General features: G+C 36.8%; 2 protein-coding genes across 6 annotated transcripts; one reads left to right on the top strand and one right to left on the bottom strand.

Moving 5' to 3' along the window:
• The first annotated feature begins 7,166 nt into the window (after positions 1 to 7,166).
• Positions 7,167 to 12,248, top strand: LOC115620298. Its single transcript, XM_030513480.1, has 7 exons — positions 7,167 to 7,576; positions 8,070 to 8,230; positions 8,777 to 8,978; positions 9,339 to 9,590; positions 9,657 to 10,589; positions 10,727 to 10,926; positions 12,142 to 12,248. The coding sequence occupies exons 1-7, from the start codon at positions 7,167 to 7,169 to the stop codon at positions 12,246 to 12,248; spliced, it is 2,265 nt and encodes a 754-aa protein (XP_030369340.1).
• A 3,033-nt stretch (positions 12,249 to 15,281) lies between these two features.
• On the bottom strand, positions 15,282 to 21,342 carry LOC115620784 (autophagy-related protein 16). Of its 5 annotated transcripts, XM_030514194.1 has the most exons (11): positions 21,021 to 21,342; positions 20,662 to 20,914; positions 20,440 to 20,602; positions 19,722 to 19,810; positions 18,879 to 19,321; positions 18,679 to 18,821; positions 16,518 to 16,818; positions 16,351 to 16,435; positions 15,851 to 15,994; positions 15,508 to 15,644; positions 15,282 to 15,401 (listed from the first exon to the last, which is right to left on the bottom strand). In XM_030514194.1, the coding sequence occupies exons 1-10, from the start codon at positions 21,121 to 21,123 to the stop codon at positions 15,527 to 15,529; spliced, it is 1,842 nt and encodes a 613-aa protein (XP_030370054.1). In that variant the 5' UTR covers positions 21,124 to 21,342; the 3' UTR covers positions 15,282 to 15,401; positions 15,508 to 15,526. The 5 variants fall into 5 exon arrangements, with proteins under 5 accessions (XP_030370054.1, XP_030370053.1, XP_030370056.1 ...); XM_030514193.1 differs by having other exon boundaries at positions 15,282 to 15,644; XM_030514196.1 differs by having other exon boundaries at positions 15,282 to 15,620.
• Positions 21,343 to 21,732: the final 390 nt, after the last annotated feature.

Below are 21,732 nucleotides of genomic sequence, written 5' to 3'. Positions count from 1 at the left end.
ATATTGTCCTAACAGCCAAGAGAGGAAAACAAACCTCAACAGGTGTGTAGTGCTGTTGGAGCCAACATAATTGTTCGACTCACTGTAGCAACGCAGACAAGTTTGAGCTCACCTGTGGACAGAATGTTATGCCTGTTTTGCTGGCCAACATTTACCACACTTACAATTTCAAGTTTATCGCAATTTCATACACTTTCTGCTTATAGTGGTCATGATAAAAAAACTTACAGTTGTCACAAAGAGGGGTACATTTTGTTTGCCCTGCACATCTACGTCATGTGTAAGTAAAATATTTGGATCTCACTCCCTTCGTTTGGTTGGATGAGCTGTTGGTAACATTTTACATATGAAAAGCATGAATGGTTGTAATTCGTTAAAGTTTGAATAGTAGTTAGCTGAGAATTGAAAAAATTTTTAACTAACTGACTAAATATTTAACTGAATAATTTTAACAATTTGAGTCAAGTGTAAAGTAAACTTTACCCAAACATTCTTGTTCGAATGTCTGTTAGTGCATGAAAAATATACTGGCGGTAGTGTAATCATTATTTGCTTTTACAATATTTAACTATGGTACACAAACATATAATATTTATACAAAGAATTGAAGATAGTGACGTCGAAACGTAGAACAAGCCGTAAGTCGTTGCCCGTGAGTACGCAACCTGCGATCTTTGTCATGCTAGTGGCTTTCTGCCTTCAGGCCTGCGCTCTTTTCTCTCTTCACGGCATCAGAAGACATGTTGTGGATGTAGACATGTTGTTGATCTTTTGATGCGGCTGCTGGTTTCGGTCGGCATTGGCATTCAACTCCCTGAGTGTTGCGTGCTCTGCCACGTTTCTCATGGCATGATATACTCGTAGCAACAGCAGACCCAGACCGAGACAGAGACCGAGACAGAGACCGAGGCCGAGACCACAGAACTTCTTCATCTAACTTTTATATCAAGGCATTTGGCTGTGAAAAATAGTTCGGCATCGACCTTTGCGTGGTCAACAAGTTACTTCGGTTCGGTTGAGTGCGGTTGTAGTTTGTTTGACTTGTTCACAAGTGTAAGACATTTTAAGATCAATTATTCGATTCTTGCGTGTGCTTTGCGTTTTCGACAATTCAATTTGTTGAGAAAATAATGGAATAGTGATAAATCCAAAACTGTTGGACTAATTATTTACGCAGATTTTTACTTAATTTTAAATAAGGTATGCTTTTTTCAAATTTCTTTCAAAGACTCATTTCAATTGTGCATCCATAACCAAATCAATTATGAAGCATTATTGTATGAGTGGCCTCTTCTCATATTACTGTGGGCGGTTGGATTTTCCCGTAATTGTAACTGATACTCGTATGTGGGATTGCTTCTCAAGCATATTTTTTTCACACACTGCCTGCAAGTTTGTCACTTAAGTCGTTTGTTCTACATGAACCGCTATTGCAAACAGTGTCTTTGCGAGGAAGATTAACAACACCACCAACAACAACAACAACAACAAGAGTAACAACAACAGTAACAACAACAATGGCAACGGCTACAAAGAATCTTGGTTGCAAGTGAAGAATGGCTAAGAAAACTCCTGAAAAAATGTTAACCGGTTTGTTCGAACAGCACTGACTCCGATAGATGACTGCTGCTAACACATAAAAAGCGGTAAAGAAAGATTCTTTTAAAAAAGCAAACTGTAAGATTGAAGTGGAAAAAGTAGTAGTCGCCGTTGCTGTCGCAGCTGCACAGCAAATGCAGAGAGAACTGTGAAATAAAACATAAATAATATCTAGTCGCAAGACTGCGAATCACCAAGATCTGAGGCCCTAGCCACGATAGGTAGTAGGTAGTCAACAGCTTCCGTCAAAACATTAGCGAACATGAATCTGAATCTCTGCTGCACCGCACTGACGTACCACTTGAGTGCGATTATAAAAAAGTATAAAAAAGCAGCCCAGGAGCAAATACTTGTGCAGCACAAAAGATAATGAAAAGCGTAAAAAGCAAACACGCACACAATCATACGTGTATAGTATATTCGTACATGATGTCCAGCCAAGTCAAGTCCAAGTCCAAGACAAGACGAAGGCTTTGCTTGTTTGGCTGTTTAGTTGTTTGGTTGTTGGTAATTTTCAATGCCACGGACGGATGTTGGCTTACGTGTGTCAGCCAGCACTTGGGTTTATCAGTTGCCGACTGAGTGGCACTCATTCCGTTTTCTGTACTTTAATTGCTGGTAGAAAAAATGCATTAATCCTTGGGTAATTATTATTAGCGTCGTACATGCTAGTGACTGGGCACGCAAGGTATCTCAATAAGGCTCGCCTGTTTAATTGCTAGACAGATGCAAGGTTCTTGCAAATAGAATAAACACATAGATCGATATGATCTTAGGTATGCACTTACACACACACACATATATATATATATACGTGCTATGTACCATTATGTTTAATGCTGGCAATTAGAAATGCGAGATACTAGTGTTCCCCCACAGCATTACAGTTGTGTGTTAGTGCTGGTACTCGTACGCATCTGCTGATTTCTTCGGTAGTTAGCCAAAAGCTATGCGAACCAAAAACAAGTTCTTAGAGTTAACCTCAATAAGAAATGCAGGCAGGCATCATAGCAGACGACAACATAACGCATCGCATCGGGTCTGAACCCCTCAATAACAGGTAATACATGATTGGCATTCAAACGGTAGTTTTTCTTTCTTATTCTGCCAATGCTGTCAATGTGCTGGCTGTTGTTGTAGATGTAGATTGTCGTCTTTTACCGAACTGCATATTACCAAGAACGCTTTGCATATGCCGTGCATTTTGCATTTTGTGTGCCGCTCTTATTTCGAAAAGAAGCATCCACGAATCGAAAGCACAGTCCAAACCGTCCACTGGTTGCTTCAAACGCTAGTTGTGAGTAAGCCGCTTAGCTTTTAGACTTTCATTTCCTCTTTATATACTTACTTATTTTTTTTTAAACAAATTAACTATAAAGTTAACTGTTAACACCTGAGGTAAAAGATCAGCTATATGTGTGGCACGATTTCTTATCGCCTGAGCAACACACTACACATGCATCGAATGTATGTACATATGTATGTGAGCTTGTATGTGGTTGTGTGCCAAAAACCTATTGTGCGACGAATTTACTTACTTAGGTCTAGTCGAAGACTATTATCTCGTCACTAGCCTCTAGCCAAGCCGATTGATAGCCGATAAAGTAACGTAGGCAGCCAACCACATAGGCGCGCAGCTGTGCTGTAAAAAGACTTTGAATCAGAAGTCAACTAGCCCGCCCGTCCCGTCCCATCCCGTCCCGGCCCGCACCAGTTAACAAGAGAAAGTTCTTGCCATTGTATATTATTTACTTTGGTGGGGCACCAGCTTCGTAATGACATCATAAAGCTGTGTGGAGCATGGTAATCAAAAAGTTTTTGGAGTTTTTTTTCCATTGCTAAAAGGAGGGCAACTTTTTAGAATTCATCGACATTTAAAATATGCAATTCTCTCTTTTGTTGATATTTACTCATTTGTATTTTGGCTGCGGGCTAGAACTGCGCACTCGTAGATACCAGAGAATACAAAATAAGATTCAATTAATGAGAAATTTCAACTCCCATGACCCCATTTCGGAGTAAAAGAAAAACAAAAGTGCTAATTTGTCATTTTATACAAATATGTTGATAGTTGACCAGATACGGTTCTTTTTAATTTTGTGTTTACGCATCTCTATTCAACCATTCCTGGCCATATCGACTTCCATACACACTCGTATATAGGTTATAACTGTGATACGAACACCGTTCATTCGCATACTAAAATAGCTCAGTTTTATTTGTATGCAAATGAAATTTCTCCCATGTTCGTACGTACAAGTGGCTCTTGAAGATGTAAATAAAAAGTCTAGGGGCGAAAGCAAGATCGTTACCGACAACCCACTTTATTGGAAGCTAATGGCAATTTAAAGTGTTTATTGGCCCAACCTATTAACTAAAGTTTAATAATAATCAAAGAATTTCATGTCTAACTTTCCAATTAGGGCTGAGAGATCGTACACAACAATGCCCTAACAATAACCGTTTTCCAATAGGAATATTATATTGTTATTCTAAAACAAGTACCTACCCTTATTAGGAGCTAGAACTGCTAGCTTTAGTGATTCCGAGTTATAAAATATACTCGAACTTACACATAAAATAACTGCACTTATCTAAAAATATCTTCAGATAGATAAATATTAGTCAGCGCAGCAGTTCGAATGCAATTGTTAAGTACTTATCTTAGTTCTTAAGCTTTGTAGTAAGTAGTAAAGTTATATTAGTAATAAGAAATTAAAAATCTAAAATATAAAAGCAATGAATAAATGAATAAAATCACTTGATTTCATATTGTCAGCTTTGAATTTATTTCAGATCATATGTGTACATATGTCTCTGATCTGAACAGCATTACATAGAATTAGAGTTAATACTCGTATATACTTATTTAGAAAGAGTTTCAATGAGAGTATAATAATTAAACTTACAGTAAAATAAAGGTAATTTAAAAGCAATTGAGTGCAAACGAACGATTACGCGCCTATGATGCCACTTAACACATTGGCTTATACTTATTAGCGGACTTCTTTTGAGTTTAGAGCTGGCAGCTGCATCCCAATAGAAGTCGAAGTCTTTAACACCAGTTGAGTTTTCGATCCATCTGCTTTGTCTTTTTCTTTTAAGAAAAAAATAAAGTAATAATTGAATCTACGTTTCAGTGCAGTGAACCGAACGTAGTAAAAATTTAGTTTCAAACGTATGGCAATTAACACATTTTCTTAATTTTTGTAATTTTTTTTAACGAAAAGTGCCGGAAAGCCACAAAGCTGCATCAAAAGAATACATTCTCTGCTTAATTCCAATTGCATTTCATTTTCATGAAACAGATTAGTTGCTAAGTATTGAAACGTTATGGGAATTGAAACAATTCACATGCTTTGGCAAGAAGAAATGGGGACTAGCTTGAAAAATGTACATATGTACAAGAAAAGAATTAGGAAATATTTGATGGACTTGGTACACTCCTATGTACTTGTAAATAGAAGACTCTCTCTTGGCACAAGTGCGGAAACAAAGATGTTGTCCTGAAAAGTGCAGGCTATTTTATGAATAAAATATTGTTGTTGCTTTTTATAGCTGACTAAGTAGGTGTATGTCACGCAAACAGGTACCGTTGGGAATCGGAACAAAGCTGCATGCCGCAGCAGCGCAGTACGCGAAGACGATTCTTGCATGCAACATTCAAGCTTATTGCAGTCGGAGGTGCAGTCTCAGACCAGAAGTGCACCTTGCACACACACACACACACACACATAGACACAGTCAAATTAACTGTTAGAATAACAAGTTTTTGGTCAGTGCGTTTTATTTTTAAACTCGCTACACGCAGCGGCTCCTAAAACGCAAAAGTTGCCAGTGAGTGACCAGCGGTCGCGCTTGGCATGCGCTGCTAATTAGTAGCGAGGCGAGACTAACGGCCAAAAGAAAATCTAGGTATAATTATTTTAGCATGCTTAGCGGTCAGAGCTGCAGAGCATCGTCATAGGCGACCAGCAATCGCGTTGAATGTCAGTTTCCTCTGCAAACGCGAAAGACTCTCTTTTCACTTTTCGCAGAACTTCCTCGACTTTATATTTCTTCGCGTAAAATACACACATAAGAAATGTTCTCTCCTTCTTTTCTTTTTAGCTTATAAAAGATTACAATAAAGGCGGACTGTTTAAATATCTAAATTAATGAAATATATGACGGCAATTAAGAAACCATTACATCTATACACATTCTAGATTGGCAAAAGGGCGTTTATCTGATTTTCATCAACCAATAAAACAATTGCATCTGGGGGCAAAGAATTCATTTGTGTGCTGTTGACTCGAATATTTGACTATTGTTACAACATGTTGTGGTGGTCGCACATTTGTGGAAAAATAAAGTGCATGACCTTTTCATTGAAGTTACTGCGCGAACATCAACAGTAAACGTTGGCCATAAAATTCTTGTTATTAACTTGGCAAGCTCATACTTAACGAACCAAGACACTGCATGGAACGCTGTGGCGCTGAACGAACCAAGAGGTCATCGACGTGCGCTGCTCTTTCAGAATACAGTGCGTTTCATAACTATTGGGCCCGCTCCCTGGTTCTTTTGCGGATTCGATATATTGGGCCATTCTTTTAGGTTCACAAGCATTTTTGCGTTTGAAGCCATCTTTATAGACGATTTGTATATCAATATAATATAGTCCATAACAAGAAATAAAGATTAAAAGATCCTCATTTGTATTACCTTAAAAATAACCAATTATTATAAATTGAAAAATTTTTTTTTTGGCGGGATTAATTGACATTAACGTTTTGCTCTTAAATTTAGATAATCTTCTAGGCACATTTTTGCATTACCGATACATACTAGTCCCTCGGAAAGTATCATTGCAGCTGCCTTCTAAATCTGATGATTACGATTTTTCGGTTTATTTTTAACGTTAATGTGAGAAGAGGGATTGAGAACATTTTACAAGTTTTATAGAATTTATTTATACCTTAGAGGCGTACTCACCTAATTCTGAAATTAATTTTAAAGATGATTGAAGATTTATCAAAAATTAACATCACTTGTGTTTTTACCGATAACGCAAAATAAATTGATACTTATTTTTGTATACCATTCACTGAAAAGTACTTGTATAAGATTATTACACCCATAAAAGAGCATCCACATCACATCAATCTCTGTGTACTTCCAAGCATTGAAACGCTTATTACTGCTCCATTGAAATATTGCTTATTTTGTCCGCCAAAAAGACAAGCCTTTTTCATTTAGTTGTTATAGAACTGATATTTCTGTGATCATATACAAAACAAGGTAACATATGCGATATAATGTAAAATAAGATCGTGCGGACACAGCAGAGTATATAGTTTGTGGCCCTGACCATGGCCAAAACGTGTTCCTGTAGTGAGCCACAATTAGGGGTATATGCATCGGCGCAGACCAACACAAAGTAATAGATTATTTATGCAAAATTTGTGTTTTATAAGACTGTGGGGAGTGCACACTTGACTCAACCACTTGATGTAATCTCTTTCTAATAGTTTTCTTCTTTTTTTGTATTTTCCACTTCGATCGAAATAGCTCTCACCGCAGCAATGGTCCGCCATCCAAGACACAAAAGCCTGTTGCGAGACGTGTTTGTGGCTTGCGTCTTAATTTCCGCAGCCATGGCCCAACAGCATCCTCGCGTGCGCAGAGCAACTTCTGAGCCAAATAAAACAACCGTTGCCGAGAAGGTGTACACGCCTGCCCCAACTACCGGCAGCCCGGCAGCGCTAACGACAACTGAAATTCCGACTGCCACAGAAACATCTACACTTGTGCTGGACGTAGTACCATCTGCCGCTGAAAACCGTAACGCCGAATTAAACATTTCCGCAGCCACAGAGTCCAAGGAATTCAATGCAAGCGCTGATGCCGCTCCCTCGGGGGAAAGCGAACTCTATTATGACAATGTGTCCGCACCGTGTGACCCGGGAATGGCAGGATTTGAAATTGTTACTGGGTAAGTGCACACTATATATACTTTATAAATTAATACACAGAAATATCTTGTATGTTAAAAAAAATCTATTCATAATTTAATCAAATCCGCAACTTCTATAAAGTAATTGTTATAACGAATAGAGCAAGCTAGAACCTCAAATTTGTGTAATACATAGATGATAACCTGCAGGCACAAGCAAACGGACAAGAAAGTAGGTTAATAAAAGGTGCTAATAGAACAAAGTGTTCAAATTATAGTTGTGAGCCGTAAACAGTTGTTCAAGGTGCAAATTTGTAAAGTACTTTTCTTCTTGAGTGATGCAACAGGTGATCATGGATAATAAATAACAAAATAGTTAACAATAATTTTCTAATTTAAATGCAAATTTTATAAATATCTTTTGTTCAATGGCCAACCAATGTTTTAAGAAAATTCAATTTGTATGTGATAATAATGCCTTTGATACGATTAAGCTCTTGATTGATCGCCGATTATGGTGTTTATCTTGCAGTTATGTGTTCTCCGCACCTGGCAAGCTTATGGACTCGCTGCCGGGAACTTTGATGTTGACCGATTGTTTGGCCACTTGCCAGAAAAACGAAACGTGTGAATCTGTAAATTATGAGACCGGCCTGTGTGTGTTGTTCTCGGCACATGCCGATCAGTTACCGGGTAAGTCATTAATTAAATAATTAATTCATAAATAATCGATCGACCTAGTTAAGTTTTCAATTCAGTCAGAAAACTATTTTCGTAAATGAAAACAATTAATTGTCAAGTTTGTTTAACCAATTTAATGATTGTCCACGATGGACAGTTAAAAAAAAACCATTTAAATCTGTTTAGATTCTAGCTCTTGGTAATACCAGGGACTGTTATCATTATAAGTGTTATTATTAAAATATAAAAATGAAGATTTTTTAAAATTCTATTCATTTGTTCACAATATAATGGTTAATTTTGAGTTTTACTTGATTTTTAATTAAAATCATTATTTTTGAGCAAAAAAAGAAAACTCATAAAATAATGATAATTATTTAATTATGATTTTTTGAACAAAATTAAACCCTTTTAAATATATTCTTAAACAATAAGCCAATACGAACCCCTATAGTACAGTTTTGGGCAAAAGAAAACATCCTTAAAAATACTTTCAGGCAAAATTACAGCTTGAGTTTTATTTTTGATTTGAATTCAATTTATAAATTCAAACTTCAGGTGCTTTGACCAAATCGCAGTTCCCCGTTTTTACCATTTATGCGCAAAAATCGTGCATTTCGAAAAAGCCCTGCTCGCGAGCCTGGTACGTCGACCGCGTTCAGAACTACAAGTTGGCAACAAAAATGAGGCGTAGAGTGCCGGTGGCTTCCCGGCGCGAGTGCTTTGAACTTTGTTTGGGCGAAACGGAATTCTCATGCAGGTAAGTCGATTCTATGTAGTGTTGAATGCTTCTGTAAAGTCTCTTATAATTAGTCTGCTATTTCAAACCTCTTAATGAAGCTATATTTTGATTTGAGGTGATATTATTTGTATGCCTATTGGCATTTTGTGATGAGATAGGGGACATGTCTAAGACCAGAAGCTGCAAACATATCAGCAGTACTTTCCATAGTGCCGACTATACCGTACACTATATATCAAATTTTGATTTTTTTTCTCGTTGTACAGAGGTACATACTTAGTAAAGCAGAGCAAAAGCCATATATTCTATTTTTTTTAATGACCATACTGATTAAGTAGTCATGCGAGAAGATTAATATATTCGTCACTTGTTTTGAAGATCCGCAAACTATGAACGGAAGACGGGTATGTGTGAGTTGAGCGAGTTCGATCGCATGACTTTGGCTGGAAGCAATGCCTTCCAGGAAATGGAGGGCACCGACTACTTGGAGAACCATTGCATTGAGGAGCCCAATAAGTTGTGTGAATTCAAGCGTCTTCCTGGACGGATACTTAAAACTGTGGACTCTGTCTACCAGGAAGTGAACAGCATTGACGAGTGCCGTGAGCTGTGTCTAAATACCCCCTATAGGTGATATAGCCATCCATGAAGCCAGCGCATTCCCCTTACCAAACTAAAATTGTTTGTTCCCGTTAGATGCCATTCTTACGATTACAATGACACTGGCGATATGGTGTGCCGCTTATCTCATCACAGTCGGGCCACCCTAACCGATGTCCAGGATCCCTACCTAGAGGTGCCTGAAGCGTCGACTTACGAGCTGGCCTCCTGCTACAACGTAACCATAGAATGCGGCGGTGGAGACATGCTGGCCCGTATACGTACGTCTAAGTTGTTCAGCGGAAAGGTTTACGCCAAGGGCTCTCCCAAATCTTGTGCCGTCGATGTAAAGAGCGCACTGGACTTTGAATTGCGTATGAACTACCAAGATTTGGAGTGCAATGTACGTCAAAGCGGTTCAGGACGCTATGTCAACGACATTATCATTCAGCACCATGACATGATAGTGACCTCATCCGACTTGGGGCTGGCCTTAGCCTGTCAGTATGATCTTAAAAACCAGTCTGTCAGCAACGTTGTGGACTTGGATGTGCGTGGCGACATTGTACCAGCGCTTTCCGAGGAAGTGATTGTGGATTCCCCCAATGTCATAATGAAGATCACTTCGCGCGATGGGTCTGACATGCATTCGGCCGAGGTCGGCGATCCGTTGGCTCTCCAGTTTGAGATTGTTGATGAGGAGAGCCCGTTCCAGATATTTGTGCGCGAACTGGTAGCAATGGACGGAGTTGATAACTCTGAAATAACTCTAATTGACTCGAATGGCTGCCCCACGGACCACTTCATTATGGGTCCCATAGAGAAGCGCTCGCTCTCTGGTAAGATTCTGCTGTCGCATTTCGATGCCTTCAAGTTCCCATCCAGCGAAATGGTGCAATTCCGCGCTTTGGTGACCCCCTGCATACCTAGTTGCGAGCCTGTGCTGTGTGATCAGGAGGATTCGAGCGGCGAATTGCGCTCGCTGACTTCATACGGGCGCAAACGCCGATCGCTTAACGTGGAAGGTGGGTGGACGGATTATTCCATATTTGTGTCACAAAGTTGATTACTTAAGCTGATAGCATTGAATCCGAACTCAATCGAATTTATTATATGTACTATGTTCTTTTTTTTTTTTATATTTGTTATCCAGCTACAAACAGCAGCAAACCACGCTTTCGTCGTGAGTTGGGGACGCTTTCACAACCAAATCTGAGCGATATGTTGTTGGTGCAATCGATTCAAATCACCGACAAATTCGGCTTCGAAAAGCAGCACCAACGAAGCGGAGGCAGCTACTACGAGAGCAATGAAACGACATTCATGCCTGGAGTTGTGGTACCGAGTTTTTGCGTGAATGCCATTGGTAAGTAATCGCAAACAATGTTCTCAATTAACACTTATTCGAAAAGTAGATCAATCGATTGTGAACCCCCTGTGTGTTTTAATGGTTAAAGACTACTGAAAACATGAGCCTTTCGTTTTTGGCGTCAAATTACATTTATAACTTATGAGTTAGACCTCACCAGCCCTTATAGAGATTTTCTCCGAACACATGTAGATAAAAAAAGAATGTACAGAAGACATAGTACTTATAAAAATGAACAACAATATCTTATAACGACTCTGATCTCTCTAAATCAAACAAAATAAACGTAGCTAACCAACAATGGACCATTATTATAAACAGAAACCAGAACAAGTTTTCCCCACAGATTTACTGGATTAAGAGTTCCAGTTCAAATGTTAACGGAACCGCTTGGACTAACAATTATTGGCCTATGTATGTATACAATAAGTCAAAAGAAGCGACAAAATCCAATAACTTTAATGCACAAATTTCTTTACAAAAATTGTAATAAAATGTAAAATGTGCGGGCTATAAGTAGTATAGTATAGAGCTGAGAAGCGTGCGGCCCAAAGCACAGAAACTAGAGAGCTGACTTTTAGACAAATGTTTTGGGAAATTGCGGTCAAACTTCGGATGGGTAAATCTAAATACTTTCAATAACGCACTCTCTTAGCTATTTTAACAAGCTTCGCTTCACTGTCGAAGCTTTTCTTTTGAAAATTTGGTGCACGTGTGACGCACAAAATCACATTTCACGCACCGAACCACATATGTATGTAAGTCCATGCTGCACAGAAAATCAAAATCAAAAAAAATTTTATCTTTTTGTCGAGTCATTGAGAAAAGTGCTACTAAATGCTGCTCCGATGTATACACAATAGCTGAAATCCACACCGACGCAAATGTCCACAGCAAACAAATGCTGGCCACTAATGCCTTTGTGGCAGCAGTTGTGGCGTCTTGCGTGCCAATAAAACTCTTTATGGGGGTTGACAAACGTTGAAAAGTTTAAAACGCTTTATGGATGGGAACATAAATAAGTAGCCAACGAAGTAACTAGATCGTAAATAACTTACTATTAGTAGTTAGCGGGCAAAAAGGTAGCCCCAAGTAACTAATCTATTGGGTAGTTCCGAAATACTTGTATATGTAGACCAATATTATGTGTATAAATCATCTACCTGTATAACGTATTTAATTTACAACATTATTTTTGTAATTTTTATCTAGGTCTGATTACAGCGGCCACGATTTTTCTACTCACTCAGTTGGGTGTGATTGCCATCTGGACGTACTGCTACCAACGCCGCCAGAAGTTGCAGCCCTATCAACATTAAACTTAGCTTATTTCCCCCACCAATGTCTATTTAAAGTATACAAGGTGCAATTTTCGATTACGCAATGCAGAGCTGGTTGCAACAGTCATCGCCGCAGTGACATTAATATCGATATCTTATCTAGTCAATGAACGATTCTAGACATTTGTCACATTTTAAAAAGTGGCTCCAAGATTAGTTAGCACCGCGATCATTGCGTATAAAATTAGGTAAACAAAATATTTGATTATTCCATTATTTTCTCTACTTGTAAAAACAGTATAATATGCATACTGTACTGTTTTTGTGACTTGGAAATGATAGTAAACGGAATTAACGTATTGTAACGTATGTATAACATTTAATTAAATTATACAATTTTGAATGTCATAGTAGCTTAGCCGCATTGCAAATGTTCGACAAAATCATATACAATTTGAAATCATGAAACTAATTCGGATTATAACACATACTCACATAGGAATTATAAAAATGTATTTATTTTTCTTAGTTTTAAGTGTAAAAAAATATAAATATACACACATTCAAACAAATTTAATTTGAAAAGTTAATTTCATGGAATTTTATCCCCAAAGGCCGTTTGATATCGAGAGCATCAGTGTTTGGGAATACAAGTATACAAATGTATTTCATACCCTGATATACATATAGCTTGTTTGAAGCATGTTATTAAGTGCTTCGAGACTGATAAGAACCCTGGAGGACCGAGACATTATTTATTTTGTAATACATATTGTTTGGATCATAAGTAACACAATATACCGAGCAATTAATATGGTGGGAACTTTGACTTTTTAATTAGATATACATATATGCCTATATCTAGGCATAATATATATAAAACCTTTTTAAAATTCTAAATAGAGACTTGTAATTTTACAAAGCTAACACCAAATAACTAAAGGTTTATATATCTACGCCGATTAGACTGCTGTCAAAATATGATTCAGCATATGTGACGATGATTTCTGAGTTTATTTTATTGTAAGCTTTATTTCTGATTGGTCGTACGTTATTTCTCCAAAAAAGGAACGTTCTCGATTTGTTTGTGTGTATTTAAAATGCTGGTCCATTACTTTTTATTGTAATGTTTCATAATAATTTGGCGTTAAGTAGAATTTGCAATATTTTTGGAAGAGCGGCGAAAGCCTCTTAATATTGATCGTATCGCCAAAGTTGTTTCCCCAGCAGCATGGTAGCAGGTAAAACCAATTTGTGCTTTGGTACAATCTGATTGACTTCTGTACGTACTACTTAGGTATGAATAGTGCAGATGGAAGGTGTTTATTCATTATAATTCATGTAGTGGTAAACGTGTTACCCCTATTATTATTTTTTTCAGCTTAAAACATTTTTCGAACGAATTTCAAAAATATCAGATTACGTAAATTATATGACCATGATTAGTCATTTAGTTAATTATTTCGGTGACTACGCTTCGTACATACTTTCACACGACAAAGTCCGCATAGCAAGTGAAAATTTATGTAACCGGCTTTCTGGTACTAAATAATTTGCTGCACGACAGAGATGAATGACTTTGAACAACGCCACGACATCTTCTCCGCGACGTTCAATCTGATATGATAATGTGCCATTATTTCCATAATTGCTGGGCTCTAGCTTTAGCGCGCTGTGTGAAAAAAATCAAGTAATGCAATTAATTAAAAAGCCACTTGTCATGATACTATGTCAATTATCTTTATATTATAACTACATACAATGAGGGAGAAGTGTGCTGCTTACCCTGCTCTGTATACATATGTAAAATAGAAAGTTTGTATGCTCTTTTTATGGCTATTGTATGTAAGCTTTAGAGAGAATGTCACGCCACAAGCTATAGGCGTGTTATCTCTTAAGCCCTATGATGTAGAAGACTGGGAATTAGTCCATCACTGTATGCAGAGCAGTGACAGGCAGATCGTTTATAGCTCATTAAGGCTCACCATGTAGAGAACCTTAAAGACATTTTACGTCCACTAATTTATTTATTTATTATGACCGTATAACTTCGCTTTTGTTTTCTAACGAATAGGCCGATTCCTAAGATGCATTTTGAGATCATACATGCAAACATACATATTCTACGAGTATATGTATGAGAGTATATATATGAGAAGCAGTAGCATCACGCTTAATTGCATTTATTTTAAAATCCAAAGATAATCTAGTTTGTAATTGTATTATGAAAAGTACTTTTCTTATTACCTGCATTATTTCAGTCATTTGCACAGCCTGCAGAAGCTCTGAAGATAATGTCACATTCTCACATTATCGTGGCGTTGTGTGTAGAAAGCTATTTAGCACGAGAAAGTCAGTTACATAATGTTTGCTATGGAACAGCCAATGCAATAATCTTCTTAATAATGACACATGGGAATATATTTTTGGTCTTAATTTAAAGTAGTCATCGAGTTTTTAGAAATCGAAGTGACATTATCTCTTTTTAAATGGGTTATAGCATTATGCGTTTTGTCATTACACATTTGCTGCAAAAACGAAATGTTTCGATGAGATATTTCTCTCATTTGTTTGTTCGATTTTATCATAGATTGAGTTGAGTTTCAGAAGCTTTCAATAGCATAGCAGTAAGGAAATAGAGTGGAGGCAATAATTCCTGACAATTTGTTTATTGAAATAAAAAATCAGCAAACAGAGGCTGGCTTTTATGGCATATATATGGATATAGCAGTAACAGTTGTTATGCTGATGGTTTTGATGTTAAGTCATAGTACGGTCATCTTGAAAATGATACAACAGAGTTATCTTTTAAAAAACCGCCATGTACTTTTTGCTTTGAGACGCCTACTTTTTTATTATTTATTTATTACACTGAATGCTCCGTAGAAAAGTTTAATTACCACTGAGTCACTGAAAAAACTCGAATATTTTAAACCTTTGAGTTGGTGCGCAGCGCAACTGCGGCCGTTGATAAGAATTTTATCTCAAGTAATACATAAAATACATTTTATAAAAATTAAATGTTTTACTTACTTCTTTTACATACATTTAAAAATTAGAAACACATCCAAATTTACAAGTAAGTATATTATATTTTATACAATTTATTAAATCCTTTTGTTTTTGGTAATCGATTTCTGTCAATCTTAAGTTCACAACTTTAGTAAAGTCCTTATAAAAACCAAAACGAAGCTGCATTGAAGGTAAAAAGGTGATGTTTTCAATCACGTTTAGCATAAGCTTATCCTTTCAAATGTTATTAACCAGCCATCTAATGGCAAATAGACTTTATTATTACCTATCATTGGCTTTGAAGGCTACGAGTTTGAATAGATTATACAGCGTTTGCTCTTGCCCACGGATGCCAGAGAATTGCTATTGGGGCTCCAGCTGACTGCATTGACCGCCGTGCTGTGGAAGAAGCCCGAACCAAAACTGTTTGTTTTAGGTACATATTCGAGTATATAAAAAAAGAAGAAATGCAATAAAGTGCAAAATTGTAATTTTATGCGTGCATGAAAGCCTTGTACATACATATATAGTATATATACAAATATGTGCTATATATATACATACGTGCATAACATATGTGAGTCAAATTATATAAGCCTTAATATGCAGTTGACGGTATTACTACGCACCTGTGCCCCTTAAGCGTTGTCTCCAAAAACCCATTTATATTCCATATGTAAATTGCACCATCCGCCGAGCCGCAGGCAATCTTTGATGCGTTTGAATTAAAGGTTGCGCGCGCAAAATCACAACTAACTTTAAAGTGTTCGTTTCTGTGAAAAATTAAATAAATTTGATACAAGACTATGCCAGATTATAATTATTATTGTAATTGTATATTAACTGAAACGTGGGTTTCAGACCTTCAATTCGAAATACGCACTCTAAACAACCAATAATTAGTAACACTTTTTATCAGCTCGCAATAATAATATCAATGTGTTAAAAAAATATAGAGACTGCATATATTCCAAACAGTACTTTCGAAGAGGAGAACAAAGAGATAGGCCTATTTTGGAGTTAAGATTTTAACTTTATACTCATATGTATTGAAAACTTGAGAATGACAATTATTCTGGAAGAACATACTAACTTATACTATATGTGTATGACTTATGGGTTTACTTACGTGAATGTGGAAATCACTAGATTTTTACGTAAATCTAAAAGTTTTATTGTATCATCTCTTACTGAACATATGAGGTAATTGCAATCTGAAACAGAAATGCGCGCATATAACCGTAAATTAATGATATTATAGTACATACTATATAGTATATCGTTGGCCCCACCCACCTTTTGATAAATCCAATGAAGTGATTTTTGCCGGCATGATCACATCATCCGCCTGTTTCTCGGTGCGTATGTCCCAGAAGCGTATTTTTTTATCATAATGCCCACTGATAATCGTGGATCCGAGGCTATCTGTGGTGACTAAGTCGTTGCAGCTGGAACCCGCAAACTTCGTCTCTATACATGCTATGCTACGTAAGTCCCAGATCTTAAGCGTTCGGTCGTGGCTTCCGGTGACCACTTTTATTGGTTCTTGCACATACTTTGCGGCCATAACTTTTCCGCTGTGTCCGGTTAGCGTGTGCTATGGTGAGCAAGATCAAAGGACAGGCAGTTACAACAACCGTTAAGAACAAGCATAATTCCGTCGTCTTACGTTTGTCTTACGACCGCATATGCCCCATGAACCAATGTGCGAAGACAACTTATGGGCACCATATGAGTGTTACATAAGTGGCCGCTAATTACTTATGTCAGCATAAGTGTCTTTCAGTGGAAAAGGCGGCAATTAAAGCCACAATTAAACCTGGTAATTGTGACTTTTAGAGTTACGCGCATAAGAAAACAAAAATGATTTATTGGGTTAGGTTCAGTCGGCACTTCACCGACAGTTTTTCTTTTTATAAATGGAGCTACTGTAAACTAAACTTGCTAATGTTAAAGTTTTGGCCAAAAGCAAGTCATTGCCACTGCTTTGTTTGCACTAGGGCTCTAAAATAATACGAGGCATTAACCTTTGTCGATCATTGCCGCTTTCGTTGTCTACTGTGATGTCACATTTTTCCATTTACTTTATTTATTTTTATTTACCAATAACTGAGTATAAGTGGATTTTACACAAACTCTTGATTGCAGAAAAATGCTTCAAATGCTGTAGTAAGTGACTCTTGTATACTCTGTAATCCAACTACAATAAATTCGTGGAGGAAATACTATACAATATTATTATTATAATTATTGAAAATTGGTTAAAGAAATGTTTTCAACTGCATATGTGACAAAATTTTCACTCTTCCTTTTGGGAAAAGTGGTATTAAAGTGAGGTATCTGAAAATCGAATTGAGTCATGAATCATCTGTCTAAAGATCATAATGAGAAAATGCTTGCCCATTACGCATTCAAAGAAGCACGTCAAGAAAAGTATTTTTGGTTTCTGCTTGGCAATTAAGTAATCCAGATGCGGTGGAATTCAAGCGTGAGAATCTGTGCGGATTGGACCCGAATAAGAACTGGACACGTCGAAATCGCCATGCCTACGTATGCTTAAATAGTATACGTTTTTTTTTTAGATTTGTATTAACATCTCTAAAAGGATACGACAGCAAGAGGACACGCCGGAAGAAGTAGACGCTGAATGTGGGTGCAAGTTAGGCGGCTTCCAGCACGAGGTAAAATAGTCTAACCTCTATAGCGAAAATAAATAATAAACGCCGTGAAGCATCAAGGCTTAATTAGCAGAATAGACCTTTCAATCAATTAATTAATCTCCTAGAACGTATATAAAAAGCTTTATCCTCACTGACTTAGCACCATTCAGGACCAGCCATTGGAGATAGAGAATTGAAATGTGGACACAAGTGTCCTTTGGTTATATGATTGCATAGCAGGAAAACGGTTTAGAAAATTCCAATTAAACAGTTACAAAGACTATGTATGAACAGTCGGCCAAAACAAAACTGAATTTTAACAGATTTTTGAAGAGTAGTTAGTGTAATTAGTAATTACTGAAGAAAGGAAATTTGTGAAGACATAAAATGCAATGCAAAACATTAGTATATTGTGAACATCTTTCTCATATTGTGTGACGCATATTCCGCACTTAGAACAAGAAACTATTAAAAACACAAATATAAAGTGTATGTTAACTAATTAATAGTTTATTATTTTTTATCTGTCAGTACAATGGTTATGTGGTGATGAAGCTGGTGGTTGTCGTGGTCGTTATATGCATTTCATGGCTTTTACCATAAAGTCTGTTTTATTCTCCCAAAAATAAACAAATCAAGCTGTCAAATCAGTTGTGTACAATGTACATAATGATCAAATAATGGTGAATACTTATGTTCATATACGAATGTTAAGTTTGTTATCTTGACGATTTTATAACAAAGTGGTTATTGATTGATCTTTTTAGAAATATTTTACAAAATTGTGTTATACATACCCTTAACCGATTATCCATTACAGTCCACACTCTGGCCCCATAGTCATTTGATGTACCTAATATGTAGGTGCCCGTTGAATCAAAATCTACGGAGTTTATGCCAGCACTGCTACCGCTGAGCACAGCACGCGGCTCCGTAGAAGCTGCAAGAAGTGTGTTAGTCATTTTCACGGCAATACATTTATACGACGCATACATACCCTTCCCCACATCCCATAGCTTGACCTTGCGATCGGCACCACCTGTAGCTACCATCCGTTCAACGGGACTCCATCGCACTGCATGAGACTCATTCTCATGGGCCTCAAATTTCATTATTATTTTTGTCGGGTTTGGTTGTCCTAAATAACCAGCAGCTTTAAGTGTGTCTATCGATGGGCGGGCCGTCTCAGCCTCTCCGGCCGAGAAACGCCCACTTATATAGTCATCGTCACCCATTCCCAGGGCGTCCATGGCACCGTTTATAGACGCTTCCTCGCACTCGTTGTCGCTAACAGCGCAGCTCCCAAATGGCACTGGACTTGTCGAACTGCGTGGCACAGGCGAACTAAAATTATTTGATGAGCCGGGTTCTCGGACAGCGTCTTCGATGTCTCGTTTCAATTTATCCGAACGTTTTCTGAAAATTGACGGCAGTCTTTTTCTAGATATTTTTAAGAACGGTTACATATTTTTGATTGGACCATAATACAATAAAAAAAAAAATAAAAAAAATGATAAAAAATTGGAGTTGAAGGATGGTAAGTCACATGTGTTTTAAGTATATGTGAATTGAATGTTTTTGTGTTACTGAATGGAGGAAATTGATTAAGATTGGTTTGGTGGTAAGCTGTTCAATTAAGAACATATTCCAACTTTTATTTCATTAAAATATATTGAAAAAAAAAAAAAAAAAACAAAACACCAGGCAATTATTAAATCAGCGTAGAAGAAAAAATATGTGTATTTATTAATTTTAATGGCCCAACAGGTTATGTATGAATAGGCCAATACATACATATGTATATGAAAAAAAAAAATGCAGTGTCCAAGCTGTAACTCACCGTAAAATACTTTCGTTCTCTTCGTTTAATTTATCAGCATCCTTAGACTTGTAGCGCATTAAACGATCGAGCAGACATCGATTTTCATCCTAAAAGGTACCAGAGGGTTTAACAAATGATTCTTTTAGAAATATATGTAATAGTAAAAAGGAAGTTTATACACCACTTTTGGTCCTTATTGTAGCGTTCAATATCGTACATCGCATTTCAATGAATACCTCTTTTTTGTATATATAAAAGAAACATTTAAAATGGGTACACAAACCACAAATATTACAGATAGTGAAAATATTTAATCTCGCAGGATTAGCTTTAATATACGAACATAATGTACAATATTATATACAACTCCTAAAACTCACAGGCTTGTACAATGTCGAAGTTATGTTATGTTGCTCTATAGAAATTACTCAAACACAATTATCAGAATATATATGTATGTATGCGTGAGATTCGAAAATTACAGCAATTTTAGTTTTTGCTTATATGATAATGATATGCTCAAGCTTTGAACAAAATCAAAAAAACAGAATACCGTGATTTTTTACTAATTAGAAAATTCAAAACTTATTTAAAAACTTATAATTTTGCAAGGTACAACTTGAAGTCAAAATAATCACCAAGAATTCAGAACGCACATAACTTTATATATGTATATATACATACATATATAATTTTTTGTTTGAAGGAAAATGAAAAGAATCTCTGACACCCTCACCTGTACACTTCTAAGCTTCTCCTCGGAAGCACTGAATGCCAAATGCAGGGCTGTGTGCTCGTCCAGCATTGTGGTATTTAGTTTCTTAAGTTCTTCAAGATTGGAGTGTAACATTTGGACCTCTGCACGTAGGCGGTTATTGGCAGTTTGTTGTTCGAAAAGGCTGAAAAATAAATGTTGAAATACAATAATGTGTGGTACATACAGCTTATAGCTACTCACCTCTGCTCTTTTTCAGCAATAAGCTTCTTCTGCTGCTCCACTTTGACATTTAAGTCCACGATCATCTGCGAGTTCTCGCCCTTCCGTTTGTGCAGCTCGGTCAGCTCCTCGAGCAGTTTTTTCTCCAACGTCACAATAGCTACATTAGGGCCTGCACCACCTGTTGACACGGAATTGCGCAGCTGCTCATTTTCGACCGACAGTTTTAAATTGTCCGATTTGAGTTGTGCACATTGACCAATGAGCCGATTATCTACAAATGGGAGTATTAAAAAAAAACATTTCGTTAGGGTATTTTCAGATTGTATTGAAGGCACAACTACTTTTAGTGCAGTGGCGTCGTTGGAAGTAACACTTACTCTGCAAAATGATCTCCTTGAAGTTATCGCATTCCTTGCTATTACGTTCACGCAGACATTTTATGACGTGCTCTCGCCATGACGTGCACTCATCAGTGGACATTTTATGCAGGTTTTCCGTTCCTGATTTATGTTTTTACTTTTGTTGTTTGTTTGTACGTTAGGCACCAAATATTTGTCCAGGCTGCCGTTGCAGCGTTTCAAGTGCATTACACGATTTTCTTAGATTCTGAATGTCCGGGTAGCCTTGTGGGACAACATTTAAGCACAAATTATTGCATAAACTACTTAAATGCCAAAAATATGTTGATAATAGCTAATGTTATAAATTTTATGTTTTTGGACTGTTTAAGGTTACCATACCATCCAACAGAATAAATGCCATACGACTTCTACCAAAATATATACTAAACGTACTTTTGGTAATTTTATTTTATTAATAAATATTTTATTTTGGCGACTGTTTCTATGGGAATTTTTTGCCTTTTTAATGGTAATTTATTAATAAATAACGACTGTTATGTCGTTAAGTTCGATATCAAAAACTAGTCGAAGTATCGAAACATTTTAATTCCTTTGTATTCATTGACCGTAGAGTTGTATTCAATTCTTAGCGTTGGCGCTTGTTTTGTTCCTTTTAAAACCTCCTTATCATATGATTGCCTTCATAAACTATTATGGCTTATACATGTTCTCCTATTGTTATGTTATT

The sequence above is a fragment of the Scaptodrosophila lebanonensis genome, unplaced genomic scaffold (genome assembly GCF_003285725.1).
Source record: "Scaptodrosophila lebanonensis strain 11010-0011.00,11010-0021.00 unplaced genomic scaffold, SlebRS2 tig00000024-arrow-pilon, whole genome shotgun sequence".
In the NCBI taxonomy this organism is placed as follows: domain Eukaryota; kingdom Metazoa; phylum Arthropoda; class Insecta; order Diptera; family Drosophilidae; genus Scaptodrosophila; species Scaptodrosophila lebanonensis.
The sequence above is the reverse complement of the archived record's forward strand: the minus strand, read 5'-3'. Positions and strand labels throughout refer to the sequence as shown.